Raw genomic sequence first — 11,360 nt, 5'->3', positions numbered from 1 at the left:
TGGTGCTCAACTCATGTTCGACTTATAAACAAGTCCTAGAAACATCTGGATTTTTCTGCAAGACAGTATGTAGTATTTTATTTACAATTCGGACAGACTACTATCTTTGAAAAAAGTCGGTACATTTTCTTGAGATACTTAGTACTTTCATATAGAAACGAAACGTCTAGCTACCATAGACATAGAAAAAATGAGTGTTGCTCTATGATATTTTAAGAAGAAAAGGTCAAGTATAAAGGTCATTCTCAAAATATTCTTTGAAACATAGGTCAAATTTCATGGAATGTTGACCTCGATTTACGATTGACTTACAGGGTCAATTGCAAATTCTTCCAAAATAATCGGAAAAAAATACAACCAACTCATAAGTGGACCAACTTATAGGGGAGTATATATGTTATTATTCAGATCAGGGCCCTTGGGAATAAGTTTAAGCTGCATTGGGGGATCAGAGTTTTACAAAGGAGTATGTAGGGAAAAAGTTTTTAAGAGGTGAAAAGATCACAATAATATTAAAAGACAATAAGTAAAATCCTTTTTTAAAATCATGAGCCATGGGGTTAGGGTTGGGCTGAAATCAGAGATCCAAATTTTTACTTAATGCATGTGTACAGGAAAAAATTCCACGAGAACAGCAGGGTCATGTTGATTGTACTGATATTGAAGCATCCCAATATTGTGTGGATTCAACTTTGATTTAATCAAAATAAATAAAATACCCCATCTGGTATAACTAAGGCACATAGCATCAAAGGGTGGGGAGTGTCTGGCCCTCATTTTTTTCCAAATACAGCTTTTTACTATTGAAAATGTTAATTGAAAGGCCGGTTGGACCCCTACTTTTTGTCGCAGTATGGTCAGATAAGGGTAATGTAGTAAAATTTGGTACGGAAAGAAGTTGGAACACCCCACTCAACCCCCAAAATAGGATTTTCGAGTTTGGACAAATTTTTTTGCTTTTCATTTTTTTTTTCAGGTAAGTTGAATTTTTTTCTCTGGCTGCCCCCCCCCCGCGCACTTTCAAAAACGATGCTACGCCCGTGATATTATACTGTATAGCAGAAAGAGGTACATGTATAGCGCGGCGCCCTTTCCCTATATATCGCCTACTACCATGTCCACCCCTACTAATGTGTTCGGAACCTTTTATTTTTCGGTGTTCTGCAAATTATAAAACTCGAAGAGTTCAGAATAGCTCTGCCAGTAGCTCTGGCGAGATTAAGCGAGACTACAGCGAGATAAGGTAAATTATTCACGGAAATATGGCTAGGAAGTGACTTCCACGTGGAGACATGGTAAACAGAAAAGTTATCTTGCATTTCATATTTCACCACAGTATAATATCTGTAGATATGTACTTCAGTCTCTCTTGAATTCATTCAAACTTCAATGAGTATTCCTTTTGAAATTATTTTCTGCAGTTATGTATTATAATTTATTTTTGAACAAAAATACTTGCAAGGAAACTGGGACTATTTTTTTTTTTTTTTGGCGTTAGATTAGCAAATGAAGTACCAACATGGCTTAAACTGAAAAATCAGCTGAATGAGTTGAATTGCATTGTGGGCTACTACGGATACTATAGGAATTTTACGCTTGGGAAAAACCCAAATCTACAGGCGATCGGAAAGGCACAATGAACATTTTTTTTTTCATGCATTTCGTAGATGAAAAGTAATTTGTCCATTTTTATTCTATTATTCCCATGCTCACAATTACAAACAATTCATTTGTTAAATAAACGTGGAATTCTAGCTTTTCTCAAAGTCAGACTGTAAGGCGATTTAATTGCGTCTGTATTCCTTTGTTGTACTATCGGTGAATACAATTGTCAGGTGGTTTCCCTGGCCAAAAACACGTGACCACGGGTGTTGTAATGTGAAAAAATGTGCTGGTGTTCTGAACGTGATACAGACTACATATTATTATGTAATATTTCTAGTTAACAATTAACGTAACGACAAATTGCAAACACCAGACTAGTGACATCTTTCATTGTTTCTAATCATTTATTTTTTTTAAAACAGTTTTTTTTTTTTAAAAAATTGGTTTTTGCAGTGCATTTAATATCGATCTTAGATAGACCTGAACCACGTGTTCGAAGTAAAATGTAAACATGTAGTTGTCCAGTATACGTTGCTATTCATTCAACGATTGGTCAGTTGTTTGTGGTAAGATCCTCTGTGCGCATTAATAACAATAGCCATATAAGGTAAACAAAGGGAAACACATTTTTCATAGGACATGTTTTTAAAAGAAACAGACTATAGCAATTTCTTGTTTACTGCCAATTTTATTTATAAAACCGGTTCTACCCTATAACCTTTGAATGGGTCAACATACACCACGTGTCCTGAATTTAAATCACAATAACATTACTAGGGGTGATGTCATGGAAAGCAACCATTTAAGGAATCACTGTCTAGTTAGTAGAGTATGCCAGGGCATCAACGATAGTTGGAAACGTGGGATAATTTGCATAACGGGCGAAGCCCGCTATGCATAAATTATCCCAATTTTCCAACTATCGTTGATGTCCCTGGCATACTCTACTAACTAGACAGTGATTCCTTATATTTCCATTTCATTTTGAAATAAAATTGTAAATTTAGATTTTAAAAATGTAGACTAATAGATTTAAATTACACGAGGCCTCACATGTTAATTTCAATAGTCCCCGCCCACTGACGTCAAACACAAAGACAGCCGCACGAGATTTACATGCATATTAGGCCTCCTTAGAGTCTGACACAAAGACAGCCGCACGAGAATTACATGCATATTAGGCCTTCTTAGCTCCTGACCTTTCGCTTGGCGAAATTTGCATTCCGTTAGAATGATCAAGAAATCAACTCTCCTAACTTTCAAAGAGTTATCACAGAGAAAACAAATAGAAATGGAAATATTCCTATATATACATTTACTCTGTGTATAATGGTATAGGATATATACGTGAGCTAGTACAATAATTTTATATCTTTGACTAATTTGGCCGGAATTTAGGAAATCGGCTTTATGAATTGAATGCGGAACTACCTTTATAATACACCCCTACTAATGTTATTGTGATTTAAATTCAGGACACGTGATGTATGTTGACCCATTCAAAGGTTATAGGGTAGAACCGGTTTTATAAATAAAATTGGCAGTAAACAAGAAATTGCTATAGTCTGTTTCTTTTAAAAACATGTCCTATGAAAAATGTGTTTCCCTTTGTTTACCTTATATGGCTATTGTTATTAATGCGCACAGAGGATCTTACCACAAACAACTGACCAATCGTTGAATGAATAGCAACGTATACTGGACAACTACATGTTAACATTTTACTTCGAACACGTGGTTCAGGTCTATCTAAGATCGATATTAAATGCACTGCAAAAACCAATTTTTTAAAAAAAAAAAAAAACTGTTTTAAAAAAAATAAATGATTAGAAACAATGAAAGATGTCACTAGTCTGGTGTTTGCAATTTGTCGTTACGTTAATTGTTAACTAGAAATATTACATAATAATATGTAGTCTGTATCACGTTCAGAACACCAGCACATTTTTTCACATTACAACACCCGTGGTCACGTGTTTTTGGCCAGGGAACCCACCTGACAATTGTATTCACCGATAGTACAACAAAGGAATACAGACGCAATTAAATCGCCTTACAGTCTGACTTTGAGAAAAGCTAGAATTCCACGTTTATTTAACAAATGAATTGTTTGTAATTGTGAGCATGGGGATAATAGAATAAAAATGGACAAATTACTTTTCATCTACGAAATGCATGAAAAAAAAAATGTTCATTATGCCTTTCCGATCGCCTGTAGATTTGGGTTTTTCCCAAGCGTAAAATTCCTATAGTATCCGTAGTAGCCCACAATGCAATTCAACTCATTCAGCTGATTTTTCAGTTTAAGCCATGTTGGTACCTCATTTGCTAATCTAACGCCAAAAAAAATAGTCCCAGTTTCCTTGCAAGTATTTTTGTTCAAAAATAAATTATAATACATAACTGCAGAAAATAATTTCAAAAGGAATACTCATTGAAGTTTGAATGAATTCAAGAGAGACTGAAGTACATTTCTACAGATATTATACTGTGGTGAAATATGAAATGCAAGATAACTTTTCTGTTTACCATGTCTCCACGTGGAAGTCACTTCCTAGCCATATTTCTGTGAATAATTTACCTTATCTCGCTGTAGTCTCGCTTAATCTCGCCAGAGCTACTGGCAGAGCTATTCTGAACTCCTCGAGTTTTATAATTTGCAGAACACCGAAAAATAAAAGGTTCCGAACACATTAGTAGGGGTGTATTAGTCATCCAGTACCTTAGTGTCCATACCTAATCCGCTCAACTTCCGGTTGCCCCAGTTTTGTGGAACAATCTTTAAATTATCGTGTGGTGCGTACTTAATGCCGTGGCTATCTATAGTAAACATTTTTATGTTTGTAAATCTATTTGCAACAATTTTTCAGTAGAGGAATGAATAATCTTTCAATTGTTTTAATTTTTCATAAATTTCTCCAGAGGAACCCCCTGCAGACACCATACTGGCTGTTTTAGCAAGCTCTTCGTGGGTCAAACGCCGCATACTGTGTAACTCTTTTTCTGAGTTTTTAATTAGTACAAACATAAAGAACAAAAAGCCAAAGAAAAAAATAGAAATTTATCCCCTCAAAAACGTATTGACACGATTTTAATTTTTTCTATGATTTGTAATTGGTTACGCTTCAGTAAACATTGTAGTTATTTATCAGCTAAGACATTTAAATGTTTTTTTTTTTTTATTAAAGTAATATACTTATATATCAAATACATCATAAACAAGTTTTGAAAAATCAAAATATTAATTTCTTTTGGCGGTGCGATAGCAATTTTGTCTAGTGTATATTTGGAGAAAGTTTGGCAATTTTAGTCTCTGTCAGGATGATTTATTTACTCTCTCTATCTTATTACAGAACAAGGAGTATTTTTAAAGACATTCTTCGTGAAGGGAAGGAAAATCGAGAGTTTTGCCGAACTTCTGATATTCTTTCCTACTGTTTCAGAATATCACTTTCATTCAATAAATGAATTACAGTATTTCATTGTTGAAAATGTAATTAAACCCATTAGATTCCCGATTTTCCTGGTTTAAGTTGGTTCAGATACACATCTTTGTACTTTTTAAATGTACACTCAATAATTCTCCACACATCCTCACAGACATTTGACGTTTTATGTATTGTACTTCCCATAAAAAATTAGTAAATCCATTGATCTCATTTGAGATAAATTGACTATTTCTGCCTACTTGATTAATTTGAATTTGTTTATAGCTAGACTTATCAAATATTAAAAAATATTGAAAACTTTTGGTTGTTAATTTCTAAATGCGCTATATTGTATAGGTCATGTGGTATACTAAATATGCTATACCTCTTTTCGTGTTATAAACTTTCGTGAGGAAATTTAGTTGTTTCAAAAGTAAACATATTTTGTATTTAATCATATAAACAAATTCATCAGAAATTTAATTTCATCGACAAACATTTTCAAAGGGTTAAAAGGAAATTAATTCTCTATAAAGACGAACACTTGTAATTTTTTTTGTCAATTATCCAACTGTAATTAAAAGATTGTTTTATACGTTACTTCTAAAATATAGTCCTATAAATGGATGTGTTCGTTAATTACAGTTCTTCTATTAGTTGCCAAACATATCGACCCCTGTCTTGCAACATTTCAATTACCTCTGGTGCTGAGTTAAGATTTTTGGCGTTTTCAAGTTCGATATTGTACAAATCTTCCTGAGTAAATTTCAAATATTCAGACCATCTCTGTATCATAAGTTGCAAAACATATTCGAGTTTATCCTCAAATAAGCTCTGTTCCGTGATTGGTTGGCTGTCTTTATTTTCAGATGTGTAACTTCTTTCTATAGTTTCTGCGCTGTCTGTCTTGTCGCTGTGATTATTCTTATCGATGCCATACAAATCTAAATCCAATCCTTGTATTTGGCCTGATCCTTCTGGGATAGGTTGAAATGCAGTCATGTTTAAAATGTCTTGAAAATTGTTTTGAATAGACGCAGCATTCAGTATGCACGGTAACCCTTCCGAATCATTGCGCATGCGTTTCTCATCTGTTCCAAGAAGTTCCATCGCTCTTTGCACTCGCCGTTGTAAAAATTCGTCTGTTCCAGCCAATGCCATTCGTAAATTCTTTTTACCCATTGCTGGAGGTACATTCATCTCAACATGCAGTGGATTGGGATTGACAAATCTGATGGAGTATACCTTGTTACTCGGCTTCGGAAGAATCAAACGTTCGCTTTGCTGTTCTCTTTCTCGTACGATCGGTGCAACCTCTTGACCCAATTGTGATAGATATTGGTGATCAAGTTGAAGATTCTTTAAAACAGACGATGATCCTTGGTTCTCGCATTTCTTTGGTGAAGTCTCCTCTTCTTTGTTCTTATGTAAAACCCATATCGTCTTCACAGGCGTGGAGTTAGAGGAGCAAGATGTCTTTGGTGTCGTCACTTCTATCTGGATACTGGAACTCGAAGACGTCTGTTCTGTTTGTTTCGAGAACTTTTGTTGTAAGAAATTTGCCAGCACAGACGAAGTACCAGTATCTTTGGAATGTTTCGCACTTTGATCATTTCCTGAAGAAACATTTTGTCTTGTGGATGTTTCTTTCATGTTTGCTTGTTTTGACGGCATGTTGATCATTGTGACGTTAACGTTCTGGCGGCAAAGTGAACGGTAAACGTTACCACAGTAAAACACAGTTATAGCGAACACGCTCATAAAGAATTAAAGAGTCAAAATGGACTTTCTCTGGCACTTGACCTTAAGCGCATTTTACTGTACACCGTTATTAGCAATTTACAACCAATTCTTCTTTCAGTTTGAATTAATGTGAGATAATTCATTTTATCATCATTATTTTAACACTGTCTTTGGTTTAATTTCTCATTCTTAAATCATGCCGCCTTAAAATTCACAATGTTTGAGTTCTCTTGTTTCTATCAGAAAGTTGCAGTTAGAATTCTAAATGCAATTTTCTGCCAGAGGCAAGAGAACTTTCTTAAATGGAAATTTTAGAAAAAAAAAACTTTTTTAAATTAATTTTAGCAATGGCATAGAAACATACTGAGATACAAAAAAACACAAAACAACATATGTGATGATTTCGGAAACATATGTAATGATTAAAATTCTTGTTAGCGGTTGACAAATACAGCATTGCAAAGAAATGATGATACAATAAATAAATGATAATGGATATTTTTCTCTATTGATGTATTTAAAAGTTATAAGGCCAAACAAAAAAATATGTGTGGTTCCGGTTACACCTCCAAAAAAATTAGGGTAGGTAGGTAGGGATTTTTTTTTTTAACAAAATGATTTTCTTAATTATTCTAAATAATACTTATCACTACTTTGCAAATGACATTTAGATGTGGTGTGATAAAATACTAGTCAGTATTGGTAGGGGACACCTACATGCTAGCTTGCTTTGGATTTAACACTAATAAACACTTGCACTATGTTGTGCAAGGAGGCTGTCATTGCTGAAACTAAAACTTAAACCGGAGCCATTGATGGAAATTGGGGAAAATTCCGGAAAAAATATGAAAATTGTCAAAAAAAAGTTTAGGGTCGGGGGGTATAAAATAGGGACGGTCGGGTAACCGGAATCACACATATTTTTTTACTTGGCCTAACACACAAATACATGTAATAATTAACGGATTACTATATATTGCACCTTTTTGACAATTATTTACACAGATATTCAACAAATAAATGAAGACTTATCAATACAAATATACAATGTCGATCACATTCGTTTCAATCGTAAAATTCAAAATACATGTGTATTTCCAAAGACAGCAAATTGCCGTTACAGTCTCATCTGTTATCTTCAGAAGAATGACAGCTTATCGAATTACTCTACAAACCTCCAACAAATGCTTATGCAGATACCTTTTCTGAGCGAAAGATCGTCCACATTTTTGACATGAAAAGTTCTTGCTGGTCACGGAATGAATCAGCATATGTGAACGAAGATTGCTCTTGTCAGCAAATGCTTTATCACAATCTTCATGTGGACAAACAAACGGACGTTCCCCTGTGTGCGTGCGCATGTGTCCTTTAAGCAACCAAGAGCGCGTGAATACTTTTCCGCAGACGTCACATTTGTTCTTCGGCTGGGCGGTGTGAGTTCTCAGATGAGTTGTATAGTTGGCTGAGACGTAAAATTCCTTTTCACAAACCTCACATTTAAAGGGGGGTAATTCTGTAAATGCAGGTTTGGCTTGAAAGATGACCCCTGAGCGAATGGTAGTAATAGTTGGAGCAGTAAAGGTAGTTATGGTTGGTGTTGGATTTGTGGACATAATGGCAGCGGGACCTGATAATTTGAGATCAGACATCGCAGCAGTGACGGACTGTGTAGGAGACGGGTATTTCGAACAATCTCCAATTTCTGTCCGATTCTCTATAGACGTCACTTGAAAATCACAGGTCGCCTCCCGTATCCTTTCTTCTATGGGTTGCAAACCGGACAGAGCCTCTAATATGTTTCTCGATGGGTCCGATTTTGTTGTGGACTCTGTATAGTCCATGCATTGATAACGGAATTCTTTACTTTGTGCGATGATACTGTTGCAAAAATCGTCATCAGAACCAGATTCGAAGCTATCTTCATCACTTTCAAAATCGAGCAGATGATATTGTCTGGATTTTCTGGAATGACCAATAGTTATCTGCATGGATTCCTCTTCCCTGGAATCGAATTCTTTGGAGTCGTTCCCACAAAGATCCAGATCAGGAACCTTAAAGCCGAGGTAAAATCTAGTCACAAATGGAAGATGGTGCATGGACTTCTGTTTCTGGTTACACGAGCTCTTGTAGTTTTGTCTTCGTTTCATTTCGGTCGTTTCTTGAGCGTACATGTACTTCGTTGCTCCTGAAAACATAGGCGTGACCGACACCTTTCTTATTGCCAGACCAGATCGTGTTGTCATGACATTTTGGTCGAACTCTGAAAGAAAATACAACCAAGATTTAGGTTTGATAATAAATACACGAAGCAATATATCACATAATGTTTGGAGGAAGCATGTTTAAAATTTTTTTAATTGACAGTTAGGTTAAGATGGACAGGGGGAACCCGAATATTTCCTCTCCACTCAACCTCCCTCTCTCAATAACACTTCATCCCATCTAACTTTTTCCCCTTCCCCCTTCTTACATCCTCCCAAGCCAGAGGTCCTGAGTCAACACGTTGCCGTTTGTCCAACGGCAACGTGTTGACTCAGGACCCCTGGCTTGCGAGGATGCCCTTCTTACACCCCCTCTTATTCTGATATCGAATTACAGGGTTATTTGAAATTGAATAGACTACCCGGGTATTTCATCAAATAATTGTGGTTTTCCGGGTTTTTGTTTCGTAGAATAAGAATAAAATATCGGAGTTCTAATGTTACAACAAATACTAGTAGATACTAACAACAAATACTAGTAGATATCAGCTGACGAAAAAGTTCTTCCCTTCATAACCACATTAAAATATCTATTAGAATGTGATTTAGTATGCTCTAAGCACAAAATAATGCTAGACCAGGGTCGGGCAGGAGGAAGGGGGAGGGGAGGCACAATCAACAAATATTTCAGAATTTGTCGAAAAATAATTTCAAGGGGTAAGCAGCCGGGTGTTTGGGGTGCATGAAAAAGTATGCATGAAAATTACATTGTTTACGTTTTAGGCCATTTTGTTTCTCACTTTACATGTATGCCCCCAACCTGAACCACTCCTAAAATTGCATTTCATTTACTACTCGAATTTTCCCATAAACCATAAAATTAAATTGTTTCGTTGAATTCCCAGCTGTATACCTCAGGAAACTAAAAAGAGGAGGGGATTATATTGGTTTGAAATATGCGGTGTACATGCTGTATGCTAAATCCATCAACACAATTTTATACTTGAAAGTACTCAACCCGCCTTTTCAATATTTATCTTCGGTAACTAAGAGCTGAACTCTGACTGTCTAATAAGAATACAACCATCCAAAAATTAAGTTGTAAGGAAAGTGCAATATTACACATCAGCATATATATTTATTCTCGTTTTGCTTATGTGACTAATATTTTATTTTAAAAAAAATAAGCAACTGGACAGGCTATTTAAAACAATTCAATTCTTGATTTATTTCATCAGCTAGGTAACCACAATTAAGAAGCGCACCTAATAATTGGTGGTCGAATTATATTTTCATGTTCTGAGATCATCCCTGGTCACCGACATAGAGCACCTGCTAGCCATACAAGTATGTCAAACAAGTTTATAAGCCGCGGTAATTTGAAAATTTGGAGTGTTATTGATAGGAAAAAATATTTTTTCAATATATATTACTTTTCTAGTAGGTTAATTTATTTTTTCAAGATAGCTATATGATGAAATTGGTTCCAGCATCTGCACTTCGTAAACTCAGAAACTAACATCATTTACTGACAATATACTGTTGCAACAATACAAATAGTCTATCTTTGAAATATGCAAACCTGAGTGCCTTGTGTATTTTCGAGATCTGTAGTTTCGAACTGAATGCATTAAACATTTCGGCATTTTGTCTCTTCTTTTCTACTTCTGTGAACACAATCGCACGAAAACCGTTATTTACGTTATTTACATGGCGTTCGTCTGCATCCTTGGAGATATGCCGCGTGCGATGACGTTAGTTGCCAGGGCACCTTGCTGTGTCTTTTAGGGGTTGTTTCAACGAACAAAAAGAAACGCAGTGTTATTGAGTTGTCGCGCTTTGAATCTTCAACCAAAATTAAATCTGCGCAATTTATCCTACATTGTTAGACTTTAACAGCAATGAAAAGATAATGTATTTGCATTTTTTTTAAAAAAAATAATCTTAAATATTTTTTATAACAAATATTCAGCAAAATCAATGTTCTCAGACTGTTAAGGGAACGAATTGTCATCCGATTGTTTGCACTTGAGGTGAAAGTTATGTGAGCTTTTCTGATCAACTGTTGTCCGGCGTCCGTCTATCTAGCTGTCCTTAAGCTTGCTTCATTTTTAGCTTACATGAAGGTTCAAGTGAGCTTTTGTGATCAAAATGTGTCCGTTGTTTGTCGTCGTTGTCATAAACTTTTCACATTTTCATCTTCTTCTCTAGAACTACCGAGCAAATGTCAACCAAACTTTCCACAAAACATCCTTAAGTGAAGGCGATTCAAGTTTGTTCAAATGAAGGGCCACATCTTCTTTCCAAGTGAGATAATTAAGAAATAGTAAAAATTGGTTAATTGGGGTCATTTTAAAATCCTCTCAAGAACCACAGGACCAGA

General features: G+C 35.4%; 1 protein-coding gene across 1 annotated transcript; it reads right to left on the bottom strand.

Moving 5' to 3' along the window:
- Positions 1–7,730: 7,730 nt before the first annotated feature.
- On the bottom strand, positions 7,731–10,727 carry LOC133205900 (zinc finger protein 778-like). Its single transcript, XM_061341793.1, has 2 exons — positions 10,560–10,727; positions 7,731–9,036 (listed from the first exon to the last, which is right to left on the bottom strand). The coding sequence occupies exons 1-2, from the start codon at positions 10,621–10,623 to the stop codon at positions 7,931–7,933; spliced, it is 1,170 nt and encodes a 389-aa protein (XP_061197777.1). The 5' UTR covers positions 10,624–10,727; the 3' UTR covers positions 7,731–7,930.
- Positions 10,728–11,360: the final 633 nt, after the last annotated feature.

This window comes from Saccostrea echinata, unplaced genomic scaffold (genome assembly GCF_033153115.1).
Source record: "Saccostrea echinata isolate AGI-Se365-2 ecotype Australia unplaced genomic scaffold, CSIRO_AGI_Sech_v1 ptg000054l, whole genome shotgun sequence".
Taxonomy (NCBI): Eukaryota; Metazoa; Mollusca; class Bivalvia; order Ostreida; family Ostreidae; genus Saccostrea; species Saccostrea echinata.
Note: the sequence above shows the minus strand (reverse complement) of the source record. Positions and strands in the feature narration are given on the sequence as shown.

What these genes read in the sequence shown, in the direction of transcription:
- LOC133205900 (XM_061341793.1), bottom strand. Translation starts at nt 10,623, where the DNA reads ATGCCGAAATGTTTAATGCATTCAGTTCGAAACTACAGATCTCGAAAA. An exon ending in AAAATACACAAGGCACTCAG is followed by an intron (nt 9,037 to 10,559) that starts GTTTGCATATTT and finishes ATTTTCTTTCAG; the next exon opens with AGTTCGACCAAAATGTCATG.